General features: G+C 51.5%; 1 protein-coding gene across 1 annotated transcript; it reads left to right on the forward strand.

Annotated features, from left to right (window-relative positions):
- Positions 1-7: 7 nt before the first annotated feature.
- On the forward strand, positions 8-26,850 carry PTPA (protein phosphatase 2 phosphatase activator). Its single transcript, XM_002198355.7, has 10 exons — positions 8-271; positions 2,315-2,415; positions 3,569-3,655; positions 8,545-8,670; positions 9,416-9,533; positions 10,998-11,097; positions 11,963-12,087; positions 12,574-12,674; positions 17,175-17,282; positions 22,256-26,850. The coding sequence occupies exons 1-10, from the start codon at positions 247-249 to the stop codon at positions 22,328-22,330; spliced, it is 966 nt and encodes a 321-aa protein (XP_002198391.1). The 5' UTR covers positions 8-246; the 3' UTR covers positions 22,331-26,850.
- The last annotated feature ends 213 nt before the right edge of the window (positions 26,851-27,063 follow it).

A 27,063-nucleotide genomic window follows, 5' to 3' on the forward strand; every position in this document is an offset into this window, starting at 1 on the left:
TCTCTCGCCCCTCCGCTGCCCTCCGCTCACACCGGTCCCTCCCCGGTGTGGGCAGGGAGGGACGCGCCCTGCACAAATATGGCGGCGTGAGCATGACGGTGGCCGGCAGGGGCCGCTCAGCCGTGCGACGGCCCCAGGAACGACAGGGCCGGGCGGCGTGCCCTGCTCAAAGATGGCCGCCGGCGGCTTCGGCGTGTGCGGAGGTGGGAGGTGAGGGGCGGCCGGGCCGGGCCGGGCTGCGGGAAGATGGCAGAGAGCGAGCGGCGGACAGGTGAGGGGCGGCCGGGGGGCTCTGGGAACCCTCGGGCTGTGGGCTGAGCTCAGGGCCTCTCAGGGGCGTGCTCGGGGCCGGGGAGCGCCGGTACAGGGCCCCACGCTCCGGGGGTGCTGGGCCGAGGGCGCCGGGCCCGCGTTGCGGGGTCGGTGGCAGCAGCGCCCGGCCCGGGGAGGGAGGGGAGATTTGCTGAAGGTGTGAAGGACCTGCGGCCCCCGAGTCTTGGCACCACCCCGGGGCGAGGTTGGTGGTCGGGACTGAGCCTCTGGATCGGGGATCCCTGTGCCCCCAGCCCGGTTTTGTGACTGGTTCTCGTGCGGAGCTTTTGACTCCCCCTCCTCACACCGTGACACAAGCCTGAAAGTGCCCCCTCAGTCCAAAGTGCTTCTCGTCGTAAAGCTGACCCACCAGGCTCCCTTCTCCATCATACTAATAGGCTTGGACTCTGTGTATTCATCCCAGAATACTGTAACCCCTGCAGCCCTCACTGTTTCCTTCACTGAGTATTCCTGGTCTCCTCACCAAGAGGAATTGCACAAAGTTTGGGTCAGAAGCAGTGATGGCTGAGAAACAAACACAAAGAGAAGAAAGCAGTTCTGTTAATGGCAAACACCCACACCAGGACACTGCCCTGGGATTTATGTGTCACCTGTACTGATGGACACATCAGGGTTTGCCTTTTCACTTCATTGCTTGGGAGGTTTTCATTGTTTTCATGTTATAAACTCTTAAAAGCAGAGCTCCATTGGTGTGGTGCCAGCTGCTGTGAATTGTGTGCTGAAAAGAAGAGATACACACGTGTCTTTAATTTAAATTCATCACATGTTGTTCCTCTCATCCTCCTACCTGGAAGTTTTGCTGTAAGTTCTGCAGCAATGAACTGAACATTGCAATATTCAGGGCAGGAGATGAGGTTGAATTTGTTCATGGCATGGGGGATGTGAAAGGCAGAGAAGTCAAATGACTGGCAAAGGTTATATGACAAATCTACAGCGGACTCTGTGTTGTTCCTGGGACTTTGGTTTCCTTTTGATCTGATCTGCCTGCTAGAGAGCATTGTGGGAAAGGCTGCTGATGCTTCTGGGTGGTGTTTTCTATGTAAATGCAGCTGATGATATGTTAAGGAGTTGGAGTTTGGTGGCGTTTGTTAGGGAGACAGTGCCTGAACTGGCTGGGCTGTGGACAGCAGCTGCTGGAGTGTTTCAGGGCAGCTGGTTCTGCATAAGTGTCTGCAGATTTTCTGGGTTGAAAAAGATAAACTGAGTGACTCTGACAGAATTAATAAATTGACATTAGTGCCCAGGTTCCTTGACAGTGCCCTCTTCATTGCCTTTTCATATTAAAAGTTGCACTTTCAGGAGCATAATACAAATTACTTTAAATCTCCTGGAACTTTTCTGGTTCTGCAGGTTGGGTCCTGGGTTCGGGTGCTGCTGAAAAGAGCCCCTCTAATTCATTAGCAACTCACATTTGCATTAAATATTGCATCTTAGGCTCTGAGAGGGCTTTGAAATTAAATGATCTTCACAGCTTTCACCTGGAGGAGGCCGTGTCCCACCATCCCCCAAGTCCAGGTGCTTCATGGACCAGAGCTGTGGCTCTGGGCTGCATTTATTGCACTGCTCCAGCTTGTCCATGCAGGAATTATCCTTTCTAGAGGAATCAAGGTCAGGCTTAACACTTAAAAACAAGGCAGGGTTAGTTTGAAGGAGAGTTCAGTGTTTCAGCATGACCTGAGGCTTGCACTAGACAGAAATAATTAAACTGGCTGGATGTTGCTTTTGTTATCTCCTGCACTAGTCTCTGTCTGAATAGGAAATGCATCTTTAACAATAAAAACAGACATAATGCTTCTGTCTGAAGGCTTGCAGTGTCCTTAGGAGGATATTGGTGAGGAGGACTTGGTGAGATTACAGCCCAGATGGAATGGATTTGTGTGCTTTGTATCTCCTGAGAAATAAAGCTCATTACTAAGAAAGAAAAATAGAGGACTTCTCCTTCCCCAGTGCCTCTGTTTTACCTCTTTTTTGCATCTCCCAGGCGCCTCTGAGGAGGTGCCTCCTCCTGTCCAGCAATGCTTCATGGTCCCCAAAAAGGAGATAAATGTGGTTTCCGACATGGCCAAGTGGAAGCGATCTCAGGTAAGACTCTGGGGACAGAAAATGCTGGGAAATGCTGCTGATCTTTTGGTGGTAGCCAGGTCTGGTCTGGAAACAGCCAGGGAGTAAAGGAGGCTTGGGCAGAGAATGGGAAATAATTGAATTTGTGTTTTAAAGAAGAAGAGTTGGTGCTGGTTTGTAGGAAAATTACTTGGCAGTGATGATTACTGCTCCCTCCCAACAAGCTGGATGAGAAGCTGGTGACTGTTTCATCCTACCTGGCCTGTACTTTATAACCAAACTGGATTTACCCAGGCCTGTCTGAGCTCACCTTAAACATGGTTCTGCTGCCTGGCCCTGGTAGCACCAGCCTGGGTTGGTTCCTTCCCATTGTGCTGTTCTGGAAAGGACTCTAGAGCTGAGCCCTTCAATTTCCTGGATAATTTTTGTTTACAGCCTGTGTGGAGCTGGTGGAACAAGCAGGTTCTCCCCTCTCTGCCTTTGAGGGATTGGGGTGTTGGCCAAGACTTGTCCCACCTCTTAGGAGCAAATTCTTGCTTGATGACTGATGTGAAATGTCTTTAGAGAAACTGAGGTTACAGCCAGGTGTCAAGCAAACCTCTGGGTGCAGCTTCCAATTTAAGTCTCCTGGGTTTAAGGACTTGATTTTGAGGCAGAGAGGGAGAAGTGGCAGTGTGCTGCTGTGGAGCTGCACTGGAGATGATGCTTCCAAAGCAGCAAATCTTAGGAGCGGAGGAGTGAGGAGCTTGGGCTGTCTCCCTCTTCCCTTGCATGAGCATGGGGGGATAGTTCAAGGGGGAAATGAAAGGTAACAACACAGGTCTGGGAGGAGCAGTGCAGAGCATAATGCCTGGGCACAGCTGAGACTTTGCAGAACTGAGGAGTTTGAATTTGACCTGGTGGGAACTGAGGGAATGATTCTGGGGTCAGTGTGAGCATTTTTAGGTTTCTCCTTTCTGTAATTTTCACAGCAGTGCAGTCACCACCTGCCTTCTGCTTCTGGGGCTGCCAAAAAGAGCAGTAATTTTACAGCAAGCCCTGCACCCCCTGGTGTCTCTAAGGAAGCAGTGTTGTGTGTTGGGAAAGATTCCCTTGGGGTGCAGGATGCTCCTGTGCTGTGTTTTGTGCTCTGACAGACCCTGGGCTCTCCCTAAAGCTCTTGGTGTGTTCACAGGCATATGCAGACTACATGGGCTTCATCCTCACTCTGAATGAAGGCGTCAGGGGCAAGAAGCTGACATGTGAATACAAAGTTTCAGAGGTAGGAGAAGAGTTTGGATCCCCTTGTTACTTCTTTCCTGCTTTTTTCACCCTTTTTTTTTTTTTTTTTTTTTTGGCGCTACAGTGAGTTATTTCCTGGGTGAGGAATGAATTAGTAGCTTATCTGGGAGCCGAGGGAGATTGAATGGGGTTGGGGATGCAAATGTCAGGGTGTCATCCTCCCCTCAGGATGCAGAGAGTCTGGATGTGCTTGGTGGATGGGATATTGAGCAAGTGGGCAGAAGCTGGTGGGGAGTCAGTGATGCTTTGAAGCCGTGATATTCCCTCCTGGTTGCAGGCAAAAGGCTGGGATGTCTGTACCATTTCTGTCCCCCAAGTGGTTTTTCTCTAGGAGAATCTGTGGGCAAACTACTTCTCTCCCTGTCCCTTGTCTTTGCTAAGATTGTGTTAATTGCACCAATCTCCTCAGCCTAAGTTGTGCAAGCTCTGGTTGGACAGTTGTGACCTCAAGGTGTGTCACCAGCTGCACCTGCCTTGCCCAGGGTCGTGCTAAAAGTCCCGGGGCCTCCAGAACTCACAGAGATGGGACTGGGAGATTTCAGCTGGACTGGGAGATTTCAGCTGGGCTGGGAGATTTAACCTGTGGGGTAGGATCTCCCCTTCCAAGGTGTTAAGGAGAAAGCACCTGTTTTTCCCCTTGCATGAAAGTGGCTGTCACTTGTCCCTGCCTGTTGCCATAGCCAATTTTAATGGCTGTTCACCTTCTCAGGACATAGTGGAGCCAGAGAGAAAGGGCAGGCACCCACAGTGGTGTCACTGCTGCCCTGAGGGCTCTCTGGGTGCTGCCAATCCACAGAGCACACATTGCCCACCAGCTTTGCTTCCTTGTTACACACTGAATCCCCCTGCCTTGGTCTGTGCTGCAGTGAGGAGATTCTTGGCTGTGCTGGAGAGCTGAGTGATGTATGAAGATCTAGGCAAAATAGGCAGCAGACTGGGCCTTGTGTTTATAGCTGTTCATTCTGGTGGAAAAGGCAGCTGATGGTAGTGTTTAATCCAGTCCTCATGTTTGAAGTACTGTGTTGAGTCCAGCCTTCCCTTCTAGGAGCCAGTGTGTGAATGAGAAACTCCCCTGTAGTTCATGGAGGGGATCAGGGATAATGAGTCTCTCCCTAACAGGCTTTGTGCCCCTCTTTTGTTCCTTCAATTAAGTAGAAACTGCTGTCAAATGCTGCTCTTGCTTTCTGCTGTTTGCCTTTCACCTTTGAGTTTTGCCTTTGTCATGATCTCACTTGTTCCCAACCATTCACAGAGCACTTCTAGGGAAACAAAGCATTAAAAATGAACAAAACAAAGTGTGTGTGTGTGTGTGTGGGGGACGACCCAACCTTCTCCAACAAGCCCTTTGAGCTGTCAGGAAAAGCTGTACCAGGGCTGTGTCTGCAGGAGAGCCCTCTTGGAGTGAATGTTTTCCATCCATGGTCCCAGTCCGAGTAACAAACAAGAGACAAGATCCCAGCTGCTTGGGAAGTGGCAGGGAGCAAATCTCATTCCTTGCACACTGAGGAGAGCAGAAGCTTGTGACTTGAGGCACAGGTGGAGCATCCCCAGGGTTGTCTTGTTGATGAGGCTGCTTGTTCACACAGGCTCCTTTGTAGATCAAACTGGTTATCTGTCCTTTTAAAGGCTCAGCCCCTCGTGGCCTCTTCTTGCATCTCTGCTCAGCTTTCTTCTCTTTTGCTCTACCTGCTACCAATGTGCTTTTGTGCCATCCCATCTTCCTTCCTGATCAAATGCCAGGGACACCTTCCTTTGGCAAATGACCTCCTGAAATCCTTTCTGCTGAATGCTTATCCACTGTGTGACTTACTGGTATTGCTTTGCCATGGAATAAAAAATGGAAGTATGGTCTGCTCTGCTTTGAAAGAGGCAGCTTAGTGGTTTCCAGAGAGTGTGTGTCGATACCAACCTTTCTGCTGGATCCTGTTGGGGCTGAGCCCCCTTGGAGACCTGCTGAGCTTGCTCTGCTCCTGCTGACACATTGTGTGGAGCTGTCCAGGGTTTGCTGCAGGCATCTGACAGGCACTGATAGCAGACTCTGGCACAGACACCGTGTCTGGCACAAGGCTGTGTGAGTGATAGGCTGTGACCTGCCTTCCCCTCCTGGAGGGAGTGCTTTCCACGTGGGGATCCATCAGCAACTTGCTGGGGCTGCAGCCTGGAGCAGTGACTTGGATCAGAGGTGCAGTGCAGTGAGGAGGACGAGGTTAATTTTTGCCATGCAAGGAGCAGACCTTCCTGTCAAACAGCCCAATGCACTGGGGGAAACTGGTTGGTCTTGTGGCTTGCTCTGCTTCCAGGAAGGAAGTGGGGGAAGCAGCAAATGCTCTGATTTTAGCAGCTCCCCATTCTGACAGGGCCTGAGGAGCCCACAGGGGGAGAGTTGGTCGCTGTGGGCAGCTTTGGCTGCTGTGATGCCTCCTCAGCACCTCTGTCTGCCTGGGCCCTGCTCTTGAGAGCTGCTGACAGGTCTGTGCTCCGTAGGCAGCCCTGTGGTTTGCCTTTGGGACCGGTGGCAGACTCAGGGTCAAGGAGATGCAAAATCAGCACAACGAGGAGAGCAGGGGGGAGGCTGCCCTTGCTTTGATCACTGGAAAGGTAAAGCAAAAATAGAGCTTAAAAACCCAACCAGGCAAAACAGGCTGCAGTGGTGCTGATGGCTGTGTTCCCATAAGCTCCTTTCTCCCCCACAGGGGTCAGCCCTGGATGTACAGGCTTCCTCTGCTGGACAATGGGAAGCTGCTTCTTTTAGTTACCCCCTTTTCAAAGGGCCTTGAGCCCAAAATGAGACACAGCTCTTTAATTATTTATTGATGTGGCTGAGCCAGCAGCTGGGTCCTGCTCTCCCGTGTTCAGTGGGGCTGGGCTTTTAATCCCTTTAAAGCCAGCGAGTGGGGAAGGGGAGGTTGGACTCTCTGCTCCCCAGGGAAGGAGCTGGTCCGTGCCAGCCATTTATCCAGGCAGCACCGAGTGCTCGTGGAGAGGGTTTGAAATACGGTGGCTGCTCATAATGAGCTGCTGGTGCCGGCGGATAAATCACCAGCACCATTTAATTATTTAATGCAGCCCAGTGCTGGGGATGCTGTTGCTTAATTGGAGGGGAATGCAATAGCCAGGAAGGAGTAGGGCTGAGTCCAAACGTGGCCCAGTGCAATGGGAATGTGTTTGATTCCTGCAGTGTTTTGGGAGCAGGGAGCTGAAACAGAGGGGGCTTCGGTCCATGTGTATCAGGGGCACTGGTCTGTTCGTGCCTCCAGGGTCACCCAGAGCTTTAGGCTGTCTTATCCCTTTTTTTGTGTTCAAGGTGTGCTCAGGTCTTGTCCCAGTCTCTGGTCTGGCTCAGTGGCTAAATGTCGAGGTCCTGGGGTGGGAGAATCGCTCTTCTGCTTGTTCCCACTGGCTGATCCCTCCATGTCCTTGGGGTGGCACCTCAGGAGTCACTGTCTGTGGGAGACTGTGTCTGCCACGAGACCCTTCCCCCCATGAGTGACCTGCAGCTGGTTCAGTGGCAGCACAGCTCTGCCATGCCTGGCTCTGCCCACCCCCTCCCAGTGGCACTTCAAGGGCTGGAAACTTGCTGGGCTCTGCTGTTTCCTTGTCCTCCCGACAGCAGTGTGAAGAATTGAACCACAACCCAGGAGACCAGGCAGCTTCACACGGTCGATGCCTCCAGCAAAGTCAAACCAGCCGCCGCTTCTGCTGTCCTCTTTGTCCCCTTGAAGGAGGAATCCCCTCTCGAGACAGAGGAGCCTACATTGCCCGGGGCCTGGACAGCTGCTGTGGCGGCTGGTGCCTCTCCAGCTGCTTGGAATCAGGCAGGGAGAATCCCAGAGCCTCTGGCAGGCTTGACCAGTTGTCAGCAGAGCCTCCTGAAACCGTCTGGAGCTGCTAAAAGTGCTGCCTGTGGTGTTGCCTCTTGTTACGGGGGGTGTAGCTGTTCTCCAGCCATTTGGGCCAGGCAGGGAGATGGTGTGCATTGGCCAGCCCTGGTCTGACAGCACAGCTGGAGATGTTGTGCTGTGTCAAGTGCTGCACCTCTTCCTTTCACATGGGTCCCTCACTTCCAGCACTGGGTGTGAGAAACATGGCTGTGGTCTTGTTGTTGCTGTCTTCCCATCAGCTTGGAGTTGAGACATTTCTCTGAGAGCTGAGAGTTTCTCATTCCTGCTCTGATGAGAGTACTGGTGGACTAACCAGGCTGCCTCTTCCCCTGGGTAGGTTGTATTTTGCCACATGCAGTGGGTGTCCCTGGGCTGGAGCTGCCTGGTGGTGTGGCTGGTAGGAGTTTGAAGCAACAGGAATCATGCTGAGAAGGTTGACTTACTGTACAAATGTGTCGTGGTTTAGCAGCATCAACTGCTAATCCTGGCTCCTAAGAGACACTTCATGACAATTATTAGAGCCTTGAGAAGGGCCTTTAGATCACATCATCAGCCAGTTGTGAGGATGCATAGCACTGTGTATGTGCTGTTCTTTGTCCTATGGGGAATGCAGGACCCTTAAAAAGCCGAGCCTGAGTTATTGTGTTGAAGGTCCCTTCCCTGCCTGTCAGTCCTGTTAGGACTGTTCTGCAGCTCTTCTCCAAGAGATTTTGCAGCATGGTGCTTTTACAGCTCATGGAAGATTGTGTGGGTGACTGAGGAGCCAGCCTCAGGCTGGGCTTTGTACTGGACTGCTCTTCTGCAGGGAAGAATGTTTTTTCTGTCCCCTCTGCATTTTGAGGAGGATTGGCACAGCCCATTTCCACATGGCTCTCTTGGGAAGCATGGTGTGGGCTGTAATGACTCTCATTGAGGGGAGAGATGTCAGAGACTGAGGGACTGCTCTGTTTTATGTCACTGTGACCCCTCACCCTCTTGCTCTCTGTAGCCCATTGAAAAGCTGGTGGCTCTGCTGAACACCCTCGACAGATGGATCGATGAAACCCCGCCAGTAGATCAACCTTCTCGCTTTGGGAACAAAGCCTTCAGGACCTGGTACGCCAAACTAGACCAGGTGAGCATGTCTGTGCTGTGCAGTGTTACCTGCAGCTCCCACAGAAGGGCAGTGTGCCCAGCAGGGGTGGGGAATGGCTCTGTCACTGTGTGGCAGCCAAGCAGCTCACAGAGGAATTGCTCAGATAAGCCTTGAAGGATCCACCCCTTGGTACGCATCACTTACCACAGACTTGGTGCTATCTTTTCCTCTTGTGAGAGCATATGGGCAATGTAAATACTCTTGGCTGAGTATCCAGGTTCTGGATGAGTCACAAGGGCTGTCCAAGCCCAAGGAATTCCTCTGCTTTGTAACTGCCCACTGTGTCACAAAATGAGAGAAAGGTCGGGGAAAACTGCTTGAATTCCTTCAGCTCAGAACACTTGCTCTGCACCAAGCTCTGGAGGTGGTACAGCCCCAGTCCCAGCAGCAGTGACCTTGCAGCTGCTCTGCTGCTCTAGTGATGCTTTTGTCCTGGAGATGGCTCAGTGGGTAGCTGGTTCAATGTACTTGGGTGATGAGGCTTCTCTGTCCTACAGGATATGTATGGCATGAATAGGTCTGAGGACAAGCTCTCCCTGACTTGTTCCATCTCTGGAGATGACTTCTCCAACAGGAGAATTTGCTCCTCTCTCTTGCTGCCTCCAGGCATTGCAGAGCACTGTTGCAGCCCTCACACTGTGACATCATCTGAGCGCAGGGTGCCTTGTCCCTGGGGACTGTGACAGATCTGTGCTCACCCAGGGGAGTCCTCTGTGTCTTTCAGGAGGCAGAAAAGTTGGTGTCAGCAGTGATTCCCAAGCATTTGGCTGATGCTGCCCCAGAAGTGGCTGTGTACTTGAAGGAATCCGTGGGGAACTCCACCCGCATTGACTATGGCACAGGTACCTGGGCTTGCACACTGGCCAAGGCTGGGTTTGTCAGGAAGGGACCTTTGGAGTTGGGTGCTGTATTTTTTTAAATATATCATTACCACTATTTTTAGGGCCAGCTTGAAATGAACACCTTTTTAGGACCCCCTCACCCCTCTGCCCTGTGCGGGCTGTGACTGAGAGCTGGGGCTGGGAGCTGTATTAGAGCTCTGACACCCTTTCACATCTCATCCAAGGAGATGGGAACCAAGTTGTTCTGGGATGGGCTGTAGGACATGCTTCACTGCATGCAGCAGTCCTGCAGCAGGCAGTTTAAAGGATAAAATATGCTGGCTTGAATTGCAACTAGAGTGAGAGCCATGCTCATGTTCAGTGGGAGGTGTCCCTAGAGGGACATCATAATGGTCTGGTGGTCCCTAGAAGGGGATCACTGCTTACAGAGGGACTTTGAAATTTGAAGTTAGAAGCACCTGAGGAGATACTGAATTGCTGGTGAAATAACCACACAGGCTTCAGTGAGAACTAAGTACAGAATTGTCTGCATGCTGTGGTCCTCTCTGGGGGATAGCTGTATCCTCACCAAAAGGCAGGAGAGCAGGATGCTGTGAGAGCAAGGAAACATGACTTTGAGCTTGGGCAGGGAGAGGAAGAGGAAGCCATGGGTGAAAGCTGTGAAGTGCTGGCTGCAGCTCACTGGCACCAGGGGGAGATGTTGTCCTTGGAAAGGCTGGATGGGGTCTGGTCAGCTCAGAGAAGGAAATTCAACCTCTCCTCTCATCCAGTGTGTCCCAAGCCAGGGGCCCATGTCCCAGCTCACAGTGTCCAGACCATGGGTGCATTTTGTTCCTACACTGGGAGCTGCCATCCACACCTGTCCATAGTGTGGAGCTGCTGATTTTGTACTTTCCGTTCTTCCGTGGTCCTTCCCACTGAAAGACATTTCTGGGTTTGCTGGTTATTTCTTTTCCTTGCTGTTAGCTGGAGGGCCAGGCTGCAGAGGCTTAGCCTGAGATCCCAGTACCTTCTGGGACAGACTGTTCCTGGCAGTGTTGTTGGATCTGCATCCTTCCAACACAGAGATATTTTTGTAGCAGGAGGAAATCTGTTTGCTTGCAGATGTGAGGTTCTCTCGCATCCCCCAAGCAGATGACTCTGCAGTGCTCCACTTCCCTTGCTGTGCCAAGCTCCTGGGAAAGTCCCTGCCTTGCTCCCGGCATGCCCAGTTGGAGCTGTTTTCCCTTAAGAAGTTATTTTCTCTAAGTTAATGACCACCTTCTGAATGTCTAGAAGGTATAATTTGGGTGGGTGCTGCAGGGGGATGAAATATTGTCAACTCATGGAATTAACAGTGACAACAGGGTTGAGGGGAGGACTGTCACTGCTGTGATTGCTGAAGAGCTGTTGTGGTGCCCACAGAAAGGTTGTCCTGGGGGCAAAGACACCTGTGTCATGTCTCTTCATGTCTTTTTACTCCAGGGCACGAAGCTGCATTTGCAGCCTTTCTCTGCTGCCTCTGCAAAATCGGTGTGCTCAGAGTGGATGACCAGATGGCCATTGTCTTCAAAGTGTTTAACAGGTGAGGTAATGGGAGGAGAAGGGCTGGAAGTATTGGGCTTTTTTGGGGGAAGGGTAGAATGGGAAAGCTGAAGACAATTTTAGACATAATTAGGCGCAGATGTACATTTTAATGGACTGTATGCTGACCCATTATAACTGTCTCAAAAAGAGGAGATGGCCCCTTGTCTTCAGAGGCAGTGTCCTCCTGCAAAGTTACTTTAGTAGAGCACAAGTTCCTGAACTCTGTGGGTGAAGCTCTGTGCTTTTTGATAGACAGGAGTATCTGATCAGAGGATCTAACATCTCTTCAGGCATCAAAAATAAAAAAATCTATGCAACTGGCAGGCCTCCACTACTTCTCTAGATGTGTTTCCAGCTCAGGAGGTAGAGTTGATAGTGATGAAACTGGTGGAATGGGTGTTTGGAGTCCAGAGATCTAATCCCAGCTGTATCACTGTTTGGTGGCATGGAAACAATTTCCTTCAATAGTACTTCCAGCTTTAATTTTCCACCTGAAAAGTGGAAGCAGTGATTGCTGTAAGGTAGAAAACTCTGTGCTCTTTTGGAAGTAGGTGAAGGGATGTGAAGTGTCAATGTTTACAAATAGCAGTGGGCATAAGGAAGGATCTGCACTATCATAAAACTTTGCAAATAAAAGAAACCCCTGCCACTGGGTTTCTCTGTGCATTTGGTGTTAGGTACCATAAGGCTGCTTTCTATGGCAAAAGAGCTGAATATATATTCAGTGAACTGTGCTGTATGTGGGGGTCCTGCTTACAAGTGATAAATTGTGTCTTTTCCCCAACTGTTTTTTCTTGTCCTCACAAAAGTCAAAAAACAGGAGAAGGCCTTGCCTTAACCCTTCCTGTTCTCTTTGGTCTCAGGTACCTGGAAGTGATGCGAAAACTGCAGAAAACCTACAGGATGGAACCTGCTGGCAGCCAGGGTGTGTGGGGCTTGGATGACTTCCAATTCCTGCCTTTCATATGGGGCAGTTCCCAGCTGATAGGTACTAATAAAAATCTTCTTGTGTCCCGAGTTACCCTCTGCCCCATTTGTGTAGGATGTAAAGATGGTGGGACTTGGGGCTGACTTTTAAATTCAAATATGTCAGATTTGTGTATAACACAGCAGGAGAGTTTGGGGCTTGGATTTTTTGCTTTACCTCAGCTTTCCAAATAAAGCTGGTTGGGAGTTGGAAAGCTTCCTTGTATAGTACTTCAGTCTTTATTGCAATGACTGCAATTAAGCTTTTTAAAAGGAGAGTCTTGGTTTTGGTGCTAAAAAATGCAATTTCTGCTCTGTGGAGTTTTGTTCCTGCAGAGGCACTGGAGTGGGAGATGAGATAGAAGGTAACAACTCCGTGTCGCCTTTTAAAGAGCTCTCATGGGAGGGTCGTGCTTCTGGGTGAGGGGCAGCACACCACCTGGTTGAGCTTGGTCTCAGGAGGGGATTGCCATACAGGTTACTTGCTGTTGTCTCTTACTCTTTTTAGACCATCCAAGTCTGGAGCCTCGGCACTTTGTTGATGAGAAGGTGGTAAATGAAAACCATAAGGACTTCATGTTCCTGGAGTGCATCCTCTTCATTACAGAGGTGAGGAATGGAAAGCTTGTCCCACAGGGACATTCTCTTGACATTAGATACTTAGCTCTGGCAGTGGTTTTCTCTTCCTCCTTGCCTGTTTGTTTGCTCTCATGGAACTGTGCAGATGAACTATTGTTGCATGGCAGAGGTGTTCTCCTTGAATGAGCTGAGACAGGGATGTTGAGAAGAAAGTGTAATTAAAGTGGATGGGCTGTGGATTGTAGCTGAAGGGAGCTGTAACAAGTGCAAACAAATAACTTTGGATCATCACTTGGATCAGTCAGTGGGAGCTTGGATGGAGAAGAATGGTTCCTGTAGATACACCAGGAAGATGAAGTAGGAGCTGCGAAATGACTCGGCTTGCCAAGACAACCTCCCTTCCCTGCAGCCCTCGGGTGCTGCCTGGCAGCCCTGGGCCTCCCCTTGCTTAGGGCAGGCTCCCAAACTTCTGTTCTGCTCTGTCTCCTCCAGATTCTACCAAAAGAGCTGCCCATTAAATGCACCTGATTTGCAGCTGACCTACAGCAGAGGTGGTGCTGAGATTCCCCCAGCTGGCAGCGCTCTCAGGACTGTTTCTGCTCAGGCACTGCAGGGCCCTTTGGAGAGGGGCGGGTGATCCTCAGCTTGCTGGCAGCCCTGGGCTGTTTCTCAATGAGGGAGCTCATGGCTTGCTGCCTGCAGCATCAGTGGAGGATTTGGCCGTGTTTCTCCCAGTTCCCTCACTGCACAGTCTGAACAGGGAGAGCAGTAACTACCCGCTCTGTTGTGGTGAGGGATTTCTTGTCTCTGGCAAGGGGAAGTTGATGGGATTAATTCTGAAGGACAGAGTGCAGTTCTTCCCTTTTGTTCTGTTCACTTTCCCCCTTCCTCGCCTCTCTAATTTAGTGATTAGATGGGAAGGGAGGTTACAGACTATGAACTTAGCCTTTCATGTAGGGAATCTTTATAGGAGCCTTTGGCCCAAACCCCAGGAGGTGCTGTGTCAAGTCCTGCTAAATCTGGTAGGGTTTGTTGGTACTCAGCACCTCGCAGGGTTTAACCCTTAATGCCAAGATAAATCATACCATGGGTAATAAAGAGGTGCTGGTGGAAGAGATCAAGATGAGGACAGGAAATCAGGAGCCAAGGTGGTCAAAGATTTATTTTAGTTTGGGCCTCTGTGGTATCCAGACAGTGTACTGACCTCTTAAAAAACATACATCTCTTGAAACGTGTGTAGAAGATTCTGCAGCGCCCAGCTGACAGGTGATGTTTAAAATACCCAGCACAATCCTGCTGCTTCAGGTCACTCTGCTTCTGCCTGCAGAAAGTCAGCTTTTTAGTAGGCTTTTCAAATAAGAGATTTGAGTTCCTTTTCCACACATTTGTTGTGAATCATGGAATTCAGTGATCCCCAGTGCCACCTGGTGGCAAGGAACCCTCTTGGCCCTCCTGCCGTGAGCTGAAAGGGACGGCAGCAACCTGCATTACCAAAGCCATGGTAGATTCAGTGCATCTCCGTGCGGGTTGCTGCTTCATTTCTATGAAGATTTTCCTTTTAAATCTTGAGTTTTTTCCCTCCCAAGCGCCCGGGAAGGCTGTGACTGCCACTAGGGGGGGGGCGAGGCAGCCTCAGTGCCCTCCAAATGTTTTCTCTCCAAAATCAACAACAAAACAAAATAGCAAGGAAAAAAGATAGAACTGATTAAAGACTTTAGTTAATGAACTATATTATTTTGTTCTGAGCTTGTCATCTGGAAACAGCTATTCTTTAAGGGTGTTAAACATGCAACAAACACCACAGCAGTTCCCATAGTGGATCTGGTACATCTTGCCAACATGAGAGCAGGTTTTCTTTCAGACTACAACTGAGGAAGGTTGTTTTCTGTCAACTGAGAGAATATTCTCTTGAGCAGATACTGTTCTCAGCCCACAGGTGATGTTTCAGGAATATGAATATAAGCTGTTTTGGTGTTTGCCAGGCATGTATTTAAACCTCAGGCTTTTAAAGCAGCAGCAAGATGATGTCCAGGCTGAACCCACCATGGCATCCTCCTTACAGGAGTGCCCAGGCACAGCACTGAATCTTGCATGAGCTGACGTGATGTTGGGAAATCTTCAGGGTGGGTTTGGACCCAAACACATGGTTCTGGGACAGGGTGAGGTGTGTAGAGCTGGCTGGAACTCGAGCTGTTCCCTTGCTGCTGCCCTTGCCTTGACAAAGGGGTGTGTGTGGTACCTGAAAGTGCGAGGATGAGGAAGGTTTGGGAGCATCCCTGTGGTGCCTGCCACACAGGGGCTGTAGAGGACAGTGATGCAGGGCTGCCTGTGTGTGTGCAGAGGAGGGGAGCTGAGTACACCCAGCTGTTGTGGGAGATCAGTGCACTTGCCCAGATGCTCCTCTGAGAGCTCAGGGCAAGCAGCAGGAATTTCAGCTTCAATCTGGCTTCTAAATTTGGGAAGGGAGGGCTCGGGTTTCTGCTGGAAGGGAAGGAGCTGACAGGAAAGCACGGCCTCAGCCGTCCCCCTCCCCCCTGCACTGACAGAGGAACCATTTACAAAAGGCCGATTCTCTTGGGAACCCAGAGGCAGGAACGCCACGTCTGTGAGTAATTTCCTGCTCAATATGGCTGCTCTGACTCACTCTGTTCCCCTGGGGTCACTGCGGGACTGCAGCGCTCGCCGCCTCTCGCTCTCCCCTCGCTCTCCCCCACAGCTCTCCCTCTTCGCCCTTTGTGGCTGGAAGGAGATGATTTTTTTTTTGTTCCCCTTCTTATCCCTCTTATTTTTCCCGCCCCAGCTTGAAGCCATAGCCAAGCCATCCCTTGCTGGGTGTCTGGGTGAGGAGGGCCACAGTGGCGGCCGTGCCAGGTGTGAGCGTGGGACTGTCCAGCTGCGCCTGCCTCCTGCGTGCTCTCTGGCTTGAGAAGGAGAGGAGAGCGTGGTGGTGGTGGCTGATGCCAGCTGTGCCCCTCTGAAGGGCGGTGACATCAGGGGAAGGAAGGTTTGGCCTCAAAACTCAGGCAGCCAAACCTCCTGTTTGGGGAGGGGAGGCTCTGATGGAGCCGCCTGGCGCAGAGCTCCCTGGCAGCCGCTGCTTTGGGTGCCCCCGGTGCCAAATCCTGGCGCTGGGTAATGCGCCGGCGCTGCCAGGGAGCCGTGCTTTGTGTGTGCGCACGTTTCATCTCATACCCACGAGGGAAGCGTGTGGCAGAGGGGACAGGGAGCAGCTCATCTGTCATCCCCCAGCTCTCAGGAACCTCCGAGGGGAAGTGGAGATGCACCCGTGCTCTCCCGGCACCAAGCAGAGCTGCAGACTCGCTTCCCCTGCTGCTCTAGCCCCAAAGCCAGCGGGTTTGAAGCACATCACCCTCCAAACAGTGAGGTTTTTGGGTCCTCCCACCTTCTCCCTCTCTTTCTTTCTTTCTCTGCTGCAGGCTGGTGTCACATAGGCATTGCAGAAAGGCAGCAGCGTTTTTCCAAAGCACATTGATTGGCCCTGCTTGCTTTTTTAGTGAGCAGAGAGGTTGTTTTGGAGGCGCTTTTCCCACCCTCTCTCCAGGCCTGTGCGTGCACAGAGGGAAGGGGTTAGTTGTTGGAGCCCCAGGTCGGGAATGAGAGTCCAAGAGATTCCTCTCTCCCCACGCTCCTCTTTAGCGTGAGCTTCGGCCTTGTGGTTTCTGATGTCATGGGAACTTCGCTCAGTCAGAGTGGCTGTGTTGTATTTCTTTTTCTCCCTGAGGGTCTGTTTTTGTTCATGGAGGAGAAGGAGAGACAACCACCCAGGGAATCTACATGCAACTGCCCCTGATTGCAGTTTCCCTCCTCCAAACCCCTTGCCCTGGGAGGAGAAACAGTGGAGTATAAAAAAAAAAAAAAAAAAAAGAAAAAAATGTAAAGCATCTGCTGCAAGCCAGCAGCTCGCAGCTCTGCAGCTAGTTTGGAGAGCATGTTCCCTCTGCTCCTGCCTCCCCTAGAGCCCTCCTCGGCTAGAGGCAGGTGTGGAGTGGGCTGTGGACACAGAGCTGCTGCCAGCCTGCACTGCCCTCTGTATTCAGGGAAGGCAGCGATGGCTGTCGCTGCTGCTTGTTGTTGATCTGAATGGGGAATGAGTCATTTTCTTGGAAGGCCCAGCAGTGCTGCACTGGGAGGTTTCTGGGTAGAATAGGAACAGCGTTGAGCTAAGCTCTACTGGGGGGAAAAACAGGACTTATGTGGGGTTTTTTTAAATACAGTCACTAAAAGGGAGGTGTGCAGAAGGAGGTCTGATTAGGACAGCATGGCAAGAAAAGGCTTAATTTTATCAGGGAAGGGGGGGAGCTGGATTGCCACGGCTTCATGTGATGTGGCCACAGCGGGAGGGAGCATGGAAGGAGGGAGGGAGGGAAGATGCAGTGAGGTGGCTGGTGCGTGGGTCACTGGGCTTGGTGGGAATGTTTGCTTGGAGAGAGTGTGAGCATGAGTCACTGCTGGTGCACGAGCTTCCTGGCTGGCCCCGCTCCCTCAGCCCTGTGCTTGGGTCTCTTGCAGATGAAGACAGGCCCCTTTGCTGAGCACTCCAACCAGCTCTGGAACATCAGCGCCGTGCCCTCCTGGTCCAAGGTCAACCAGGGCCTCATCCGCATGTACAAGGCAGAGGTGAGTGCTGTGGGCAGGGGGAGGCTGCTCGGCCCCACAGCTGCTCTCCCACAGCACCATGGGTCAGCTCCTGTGCTGCTCCAGCTGTGGGGACCCCATCACAGCCATTTGTTACTCCATGCTGACTGTGGCTTGGGAGCACTTGGCTGTTGAGGTGCTGCTGGCTTAAAGGAAGCTCCTGCCTCATGTTTGCCCCAAAACCAATCCCAAAGTGGCCATTCCTTGCAAACATGACTTTTGCCATGTCTTGTCTTATCATAGTGCAAGTGCAGAACTCCAAATTAGGGCCAATTAGAACCTGCTTGTTCATCTGGTGCACCATTTTACCAGCTAGAGGAGACTTATTTTAAATTACCATCCCATGTTTGAAGAGCCCTAGAGCAGGCTGAATGCTTTCTACTGATTTACTCTTTCTACAAGCCCCATCCATGCCATGTCCCAGCCCAGTGAGACCACAGCCACCTCTGGTTTGGCCATCCTCTGCCCACCAGCTCTGCTGGCATTGCCCCAGGCTTTCCTGGTGTACTCTGACCTGGAGAGCAGGGCAGTTTTGGCTCTCCCTTATCTTCCTTCCTGCTCAAGCTAACCCTGGGCTTGAGGAAGCAGGACAGGAACCTCCAGAGGGAACGGTGTTGGCTCTGCAGGACGCTCTGGCTGCACTAAAGCGCTGGAGGAGCAGGGATGGTGCAACTCTTTGCTGGCACTGGGGGCGGGGACTGAAAGAATGAATCCCACACCCTGCAGTGCTGCTGGTGTAGCCATGCTCCTGTTGGGAGCTGGGACAAGCTGCTGTTGCTGGGACACACAGCTCTGCGGGCAGCTCTCTCAGGCCCAGCGCACAAAGGGGTTAACTGTGCTGAACGGCCGCTCCCTCCCCCAGCCCTTCCTCTGCTCTGCACATCCTGTGTTTAGGTTCCAGGCCACATACCTCTCTAATCTGTGAGGTGTCACTCCCAGGCCCGCTGGCTCCTTCCGCCCCCAGCTCAGTTTTCCTCCCAGCCTCCAAAGAGGAGAAGTGGGGCTGGGGGCCGACCCCCTCGCCTGGCTGCTCCTGGGAGGGGTGCCCCGGGCTGCTCCTTGGAGAGGGGACTGTCCCTGGGCTGCAGCTCTGTCACAGGAGCTGGAGACACTGCCTGCTGAAAAACCCTGAGCTGGAGGCTAAGCTGTGAGAGCTGAGGGTCTGAAGGGGAGACCACAGCACTGTGAGTGCCTTTAAAGTGAAACATGAGTGTCCTAAAACCTAGAGCCTCAGTGTGCTCTGCTGCTGCCTCAACAGCCTCGCCGTGGTCCTTCCTTTCCTTTGGATCAGTTCCTGCACAAGCTGGGTGCTCCCCTGGCATCCCACATTCCCAGGGATGCTGATGTGCTCCTGCCTGATACCCCACGTGCCCTGTGCCCACCGTGGTTGCTCCCTCCTGTACATGGCAGTGATGAGCCCACAGTGCAGTGCACACGTTCACTGATGTCTTGGGGCCACCATGTGCTGGCAGATCTGCCTGTGCCCTGCCTGGAGAGAGCACAGCTCAGGGATTCTCTAGAGACTGGGGGATTCTTTGGCTCTTCTATGTGCACCCAAGACATGGTCTTTTCTGAAGGCCTTAGTGTGTTTTGAGTAGCAGGTGACTTTCTGTGTGAAGATGCTTAATCCAATACAGGTAGGTTTCTAGAAATATCTGAGATGTAGCTGTGTCAAGGGGAGAATGTAAAAATTGCAACGAAGGGTAATTGTACTAATTTAGGCTAAAGCATAAAAAACACTGAGTCAACCAAAGAGCTTTAAATTTAGTTTTTTTCCTCAGATAATGTTTGTAGGTCTTAAAGGACTAATCCTAAAAACATGATTCTTGTGCAATGTTGTCCTCTCTTGCCATGGCATGGAAGTTGTATTCACCTGGATAGGCAGAGGAGAGGGGGCACTCCAGCTCAGGGGTCCTCAGGGTTCTTTACAATAAAGATATCTTTATATATAATCTGTTCTGGAGAGTTATCTACCTTGATGCTGGCTCAGCCAGTTCCTGTCTGGCTTGGGAGATGACAGGGGTGTGGATGTGGACATAGTAGCATGGCTGGGCAGAGCTTTCAGTTATGGTGTGCCTGGCCCTGCAGGTTACACCAACATTTGCAACTGGAGGGTCTCTTAGACTGATTTTCTGGGAGTGACACAAGGTTAGGAGTCACTTAACCTTCATCCTTGCAAACTGAATCCATCTGGGTGTCTCAGGCCAGGCACAGAGTCAGTGCTGGAGACCTTGTCTCTTTTCTGCTGGCTCCCAGCGTATTTCTGCTCTCTGTGTAGCCTTCACCAATGCAGTCTTTCTGCAATTGGCTACTGCTGGTGTTAGCAGAGAAGTCAGCAACACCCATCAAGTACTGACATGGATCTTTTTCCAGCTCAAGGCAGGCAGCTTCTGTGGCAGAGCCTGAGGCAAAGAGAGGGAAGGTTTGGGGTTGTGGTGTCGCTTTGTCTAACTGGCAAAGTGAGAGCAAGATTTCAGGTTTTATTTGTTTTCCCCTCCCTTCTCCCTGCCCCTCTGATCACCCATTGCAATTAGATCAGGTGAAAGCAGACACTCAGCTGGAGGCTCCTGCTCTCTAACACTCCTGGGGTGGCTGGGGAGCGCTGGGTGTCTGTCGGATGGTGCTGACCAGGACCGGGACTGAGTGGAGGCAGCAGCAGAGGATGAGGTCACTTGCTGGAAACAGACCAGGAGAAATCCCACTTGGTGGGAGTGGGGCAGCCCCCAGACCTAGTTCATCTAAAAAGCACTCCAAAGGATTTATCTCTTCTCTGTCTCCTCTATGGGATGGCTTTAAACAGGCAACAGAAAGCTCAGGTGTGTCTGTGTGTCCAGGAGCTGTGGTCTGGATCCAGGCACTCCAGGGCAGATGAGCAGTAGACTGAGGACAGTGTGTCTTCAACTCTGTGTGTTTATGAAATCCCAAATGTGTCTATTTATAATATAATGGGTGAAGATGTGTTTGCTTGAAAGTCCACGGGCTTTTCTTATTCTCTCCATCAAAGTCAAGGGAAGAAGTTGACAGAATAGAGTGTGGTTAAAGCAGCAGCCTTGATGTTTTTCCCCTAAGCCTGCTTTGAGTCTCCTGACCTTTCCTTCTCTGCAGTCAGTCAGGAAATACTTCCCAATGTAACTAATCTAGTCCCAATTCCATCTTTAAAGGTTGGACTTGGTGCATGAATCTACTTCCCAATTGAGTCCCAAGCAGACCTTCAGTGCAATCAAGATGGTGGCAAGAAGAAATAAACCTGAGACTGAGCTAGTCTTGGGTACAGTTTCATCCACAGCTGATGCAAGGAAGGCCCTGTTGCTCTGTACAGCTGATAGTTCAGTAAACTTGTGCTAGTCCTTCTGAATACTGGAGGAGAAATTTCTCTGCTTGTCTCCTCTTGAGCTGATGATGTGTTACATGAAATGGATACCCCTTCTTCCCACTGGTGGTAAAGTCTCTTAATCTGGAGCCCAAACCAGTCTGGTCTTCCATGTGACTCCTTGGAGCTAATTGGGCTGACATTTCAAGCTGTCATCATCTCCAGTGTTCATTTCTCTCTGCTCTCCCCTCATGCCTGTGTTACCCAGCCCTGTTTCCTCTGAGAGTTTGTCTAAGTGGTTGTGTGGAGAGACAGCAGCAGCTCTAAGCATTAGGGAGCCTTGAAGGTGACGTGCCCTGATGCTCGCAGGACTTACTTCTCCTTGGTGCCTTGCCATGGAGATTTGTGGTTTTCTGCCTGGCTCTTATTCCCCAGGAGTGGATACAGCCATGCTGTACTTTCACCACCTCCAAACTTGTTTGGCTCCAGTGTGCTGGTGCTTGAAACCAGTTGCCTGACCTCTGGCTCCAAAGGGATTACTGTAGGCCTGGGCTCCTGAGCAGTAATCTCCCTGCTTGCCCATGATGACAGCATGAGGGCAGGGTGCCTGTGCTCAACTCCTGCCTTGGGGTGAGAGCTGTCTGCCATACACAGCTTCCTCCCCAGCCCCAGAGTCTCCCCTGCTTCAGTAAGTCCAGTTTGGCCCCATGGAGAGCACAAGACTCCTTCCCATGGAGAGTTGTAACCACGTCATGGCTGGTGAGCACTCACTGCTGAGCTCTGTGTGATGGAGTGGAGCCTGCTCAGTGCCCTCCATGAGGTTTGGGCAGTCTGAGTCTGCTGTGACTCAAAAACCAGAGCTCTGAGTGGCTCTGCCAGGCAAGTGCTGGCAAACTCTGACGTTATTACCACAGTCCATGGCCTTCCTGCTGTTGGCTGGTGAGTGGAAGGGGCTGTGCCCTTGCAGCCCCGCTCACCCTATGCAGAGCCTGGGTGTAGCTGCAGGAAGCAGCTCTGAGCTAATCTGCTTTGTAGTGGATCTGTGTGACTGACCTGTGATCCATTACTCTTCAATGGGAGGTGGGAATTTCAGGGGTGAGGGGTTGTTAGAAATAGGATCATATTTTAAACTATGGCTGCAAAATCACTGGTACTTGTCCATCAAAGACTTGAGAGTCTGGAATGCAGTTTGGGCAGTGCCTTGCAGCTGCAGAATGGTGCCTCAAACCCAGAGTGTGGGCACTGGCCTGGGGGGGAGAGTCTCTCTCTGCTATGTTGTCCTCTGCAGGGGGGATTCTGCAGTTCTCAGTGTTTGTGGAGTGAAAGACATCAGCTTGAGCAAGGAGAGTGGTGAGGGAGAAAGCTGCTGACAGACATGCTGCTTCTGCTCATGCTCCAGGCCTCCCCATACTGAGTTTCAGTAAGAAAAAGACTCTGGCTGAAGGGAAGGGGTTGGGGTTATGAAGTGCTACTGGCCTGAGAAGCCTGATTGGAATGTGAGGGGGCAGACATGGGGCTGATCCTCTGCCTTTGTCTGAGCTGAGTGGTCCCAAACCCTGACCCTGCAGGCAGGATGTGGCTCAGGCTGTGTGTGTAAGGTGGAAATGTCTCCTGAATTCACCTCTCTTTATCTCCCCTCCTGCAGTGCCTGGAGAAGTTTCCTGTGATCCAGCACTTTAAGTTTGGCAGCCTGCTCCCCATCCAGCCTGTGACATCTTAAGGAGCCCGCAGGAGGAGCCGAGGCAGCGGAGGCACAGCACGGCGCTCTTCCTCCTCCCCTCACCCCTCCTCACCACCCAGCCCATCCTTTCCTGCACATCCTCATCGGCAACCACAGATCCAAAGCACTCGCCGGCCTGGCACGGGAGATGGGACCTGGAGCAGCTCCTCCTGCACGTCCTCACCCTGGGGACGTCTCGCTGGCGGCCGAGCCGGGGCCGTGCTGCTCCGCTGTGCCGCATCCCTGCTGGAATGGGGACGGGTTTGAGCAGGGGCTGCCCTGCAGAAAAGGCCCTCTGCTGTGCTTCCCAAGAGAAAGGGGTGTGGAGGGGAGGAAGGCACGTGTGTATGTGTTGGGTGGTGGTAACTGCAATTTCCCTTTTGAATTTCATTGGCGTTTCCTGTTGCTGTTTGCTTTGGGAAATGACTGAGACTGCGCGGGGCGAGATGTGAGCCTGTGTGTGTCTGTATCAGCCAGCTCTGCCTGCACTGGAGATCTGAACTGGGAAAAGGGAGTTCTAGGGAGTGTCTGTGGGTTGTGGAAGCCCAGGGTACTGTCTCTCCCTTTTTCTGGGTAAGGAAAGCGCCCTCTCTCCACCTCTTCTGCAAGGTTTCCTGGGTCTTCCTTTCCCACTAGCACCTCTTCTCTTGGGTGAATCTGGGAACCTTCTGGGCTGCGGGCGTCTGAGCTGGCTCTGGAGCTGGAGACAGAGTCTGTGGAGGCACGCAGCTCTGTGGGAACAGCTATGCAAAGACACTGCTCAGGCCCCCTCTTAACTGGCACAAGCCCTCACACATTCACACACATCCATAACTGGGTCCAACCTGCCCTCTGCAGTCCCCGTGCTTTGCTGCTCTGGGGCTGGGCTGGCCTCAGGGGCACAAGGTGACTGTGGTTGCTCCTGCTTGGTCATAAATTGTAGTGACACCCCATAGCAAAGGGATTTCCCCACAAAGCAGCACAATCCCCAGCTCTTTGAGGGGCCATCCCTGGAGCACAGGCAGCATGAGGGGGCCGCATGTGGTTTCTCATTAATTTATATACTCGCACTGGAAACAAAAAGCATAAGTAGCCCAGGACAGCAGGTTATACCCAGAGAAAGCTCTTTCCCTTTGTTCTTCCCTGCTGGTGTTGCTGTGCTGGACCTCAGGCAGGGGAACCACATTTGCAGTGCCACCAGCAGCACTGTGTTGAAGACAGGTGGTCTGGATCACACCAGCTGTTTCACTGGAGGACAGAAAGGGCTGGTGCTGTTTTTGAGATAAGCTGTCTGTCCACAGGTTATGACCAAGCTGGTGCACAGCTTTGCTGCTGCACTGGGGGTGTTTCTTCTTGAGGTTCTAGGCTGGGTGTGGCAGGGACAGACTGGACTGGTGTTTGCTGGGGATCAGGAGCAGCAGGACTCCTTCCTCTTGGCATTCCTGCAGACCATGAAGGGGCTGCCCCGAGCCAGGCTGCTCAGCTTTTGCTGCTGCACTGCTTTACTGCTGGGGTGGGAGAAGGAAACATTGTTGTGATTTTTTTTTCTTTTTTTAAAAATTATTTTTTCATTATTTTTAACAGACTACTCACTCCCTCTTGTAAAGGTTCTTGCAGGCACTCAGGGGAAGGAGAGTAAGAAAAGAGTCTAAGTTATGAGGTGGTGAAATGTCCACAGAGCAGAAGCAGAGCTTTCTGGCACTGTTGCTGTCCTGTCTGCTCCTGGCTTGGCCCTGGGCAGGGGGTGGGGGACAAGGAGCTTTTGACCTGCCTGAAACAACTCTATAAACTTGTATTTTAAATGAAAATGGAAGACTGGGGTTAAGTCTTGTTTTACTCCTAAATGGAATGTGTTTTGTCTTTGCTGCCCAAATGGATCCACTCCTGGAATGTTGCTGGAGATCTGTGTGCTTGCTGGGACTCATGAGTCCATCTTCAGTGGAGCAGCCTGTGCCTGGAGCAGAGACTCACGGTGTCTCCACCTGTGTCCCCTCACGTTGCTGTGTCTTTTGGCAGGTGTCCCCATACTTCAAATGATTGTGCAGCATCTGGCCAGCAATGGCTGAGCAAAAGCCCCTGGTTTTCTTTATCTGCCTGAGAGTCGGGAAAACATCCCTCCAGGTTGTCTCGTGGAAATGAGGCTTCCGTGCAAAAGGATGGGTGGAAATTATGACATTGATACATGGGAGGGACTTCAGGAAAGTGGAATACAGCACCAAAAAAGGGTGGAGAGGTGCTTCCTTCCCCTGCAGCTGCAGCATTGCTCCCTGGGACAGCGTCCCTGGGCTTGGGACCTGTGGAGGCGGTGGGAGGAGGCTCACGCACAGCTTTGTGTTTGTTGTTTGCCAGAGTCTGCACATCTGTCCTGCTGGGAATTTTGGGATGTCAAGCAGCTAATTTTCGTTTGAGTCTTATCAGCCCGCTTGGGACGTGCCCCTGTCATGTGGCAGCCACTTGCTTTGCCTCCCTCCTGCTCCCAGTGACATTCCCCAGGGCTCGTGGCAGCACCCAGGGCTGCTCTGTGCCCGAAGCAGCACTTCCCACCTCCCCCCATGTTGTAGGTTTAATTAAAGTTTCTGTGTTTTGCACTGGTGACTGTGTTGGTCTCTAGACTGGGTTTGCTCCTGCTTTGGGAGCAGAGCCAGCAAAGCCAGTGGCCGGAGCCTTCGGCACAGGGAAGAGGCCTTGTGGACGCACTTGCCGTGTCGGTGGTCGACCTCGTGCTTGCACTAAAATTGATTCTTTATTTAACTGCATGATCAAGTACATCTGGTCTGTCTTTGTGTCCTTCCAAGGTGTCTTTCTGTTGTATTATGTGGTTTATTTATTAACTTTTTTGCTGTGTCCGCCGCCCAACCCATCTGACGTTCGGCAGGTAGGTGATGTGCAAAGCCTGATCCCAGGCCAGCAAACCTCTTGAAGATCAGAGACTCTTAAAACCAAAGGATGTTTGAGCCTTGTTTCTAAGGCACGTCGAGAACTGGAACCTTTTCCTTCAGATGCTTTTCTTGTCCTGCTGTAGGAGCTGACTCAGGACTTCCAGCATCAGTGTAGTTCAGCAGCTTTGTTGGACTTATAATAGACCTGGATTAAATTAAACCTAGACCTTCTCACAAATGGTTGGAGGTAGTGTAGCTGTGCTTTGCAAATGCTCCTTTTCTTGTCTCTGGGTTACATCTCCTCCATCAACAGAGGCCAACTGTGTGAGCCATGTTGCTAAAAGCAGCAGCAGTGTGGAGGGGTGGATGGTGAGCAGAAATGTCATCTTGGATCACAGATGTTTTCTTTGAAAGCACTTGAATTCATCTTGAGCCTGTCCCTTGGTGAACATGACGTGCACAATGAAGGGGAAGCAGACATAGCTTGGGTTTCTGGCCATCTTCCCCCTCAGCCCACTGACCAAGCCATTTTTAAAAAAAATTTAGTTTTCAGAGCTGGATCTTTGGGGTTGCCATATGTAGGCCAGTTCATGTTGCTATTTAACAGCTGTTGCCTTTGCATGGGGTGCGTTTTGTGAGTCGCCGTCAGCCTTGCCCTGTCTCTTCCTTCACAGCCTTCCTTTATAAATAATGGCTTATGGCAGCCAGTGATGAAGTAAGAGTTGAGAGAAGCAGCCTCGTGGAGATAGAAGTAACAGAATAAAAACTAGAAGTACTTCATGTCATTGTTGCTGTATTGTCCCTGGTGTGTGGCTCAGTTCCACTGTGCAGTGCTGGGATTCTGTGAATGGATGAACAAAGCTGCCCCCACAGCAGGACCGCAAAGTCTGAGCGGGCACTTGCCAAGATGAAGGTGCACTTTGTGCCCCAAGGACCTGGTGCTGAACCACACAAGAGCCCTGGACTCTGCACTGTGTCCCTGCAGCTGCCCTGAGAGAGGGAAGGAGGCAGAAATGGGTTGGAGGAGGTGAAACTGGTTGTTAATGATAACTGCTAAAGTAACCTGAACTCTCCCGCTGCCAGCGTGCTGGTGGAAACCTTGTACAGTTGAGAAGCTCACAAGAATCTTCTTGCTACTTGAACAAGGACTCCCCTGGCTCAGAGGTAGAATTTAACAGGGCTTTTGGAGGTCATTTCATGCTCTAATATCCAAGAGGAGATACCTTCATCATTTAACTTTGCTTCCCCTTCAGTGGATGAGCACTCTTGCCATTGGCGTTGGAGAAAAGTCCTTGAACATCCTGGGGGCACACAGGGTCTTGTAAAATTGTGCCAAACTTCAAACTAGGACAAGCCAAATTGAAAAAGGGCTGTCTCCACATCAGATTCAGTGAGGGCTGAACCGTGATGGGCATCATCAGCTTGGAGATAGGCTTGTTCTGAGGAGCACAGGGCTGTAAGCAGGTTTTGGAGGTTAGAAAAGGCCTTTCAGGGGGTGGAGTGGTTGCTTCTGCTTGCTATAAAAAGCCTGGGCTTGGGAATGTCTACATGGGCCAGCTCTATGCAGGGCATTAATGCAGTTGTCGCTAAAATTGGAACGAGTCCCTCCCCATGTTCCCAGTTGCAACTGTAACACGGATAATAAATAACATCAAAATCCTGCATTAGAATTTGGGCTTCTTAATGCTGGGTACAGTCACACCCATGGAAACAAAAAATCCTCAGGAGAAGGGTCCTGTAGGAGTGGTGCTGCGGGGCCCTGACCCAACGGGCACCAAGATGTGGGGTTGAGTCCTCCTGAGCACATTTTCCTTCCTTTTATAAAGTAGATTAAGGTTTTCCTGACCCTATAAATGGAGGAAGGAGAGAAGGCAG

Source organism: Taeniopygia guttata, chromosome 17 (assembly GCF_048771995.1).
Source record: "Taeniopygia guttata chromosome 17, bTaeGut7.mat, whole genome shotgun sequence".
In the NCBI taxonomy this organism is placed as follows: Eukaryota; Metazoa; Chordata; class Aves; order Passeriformes; family Estrildidae; genus Taeniopygia; species Taeniopygia guttata.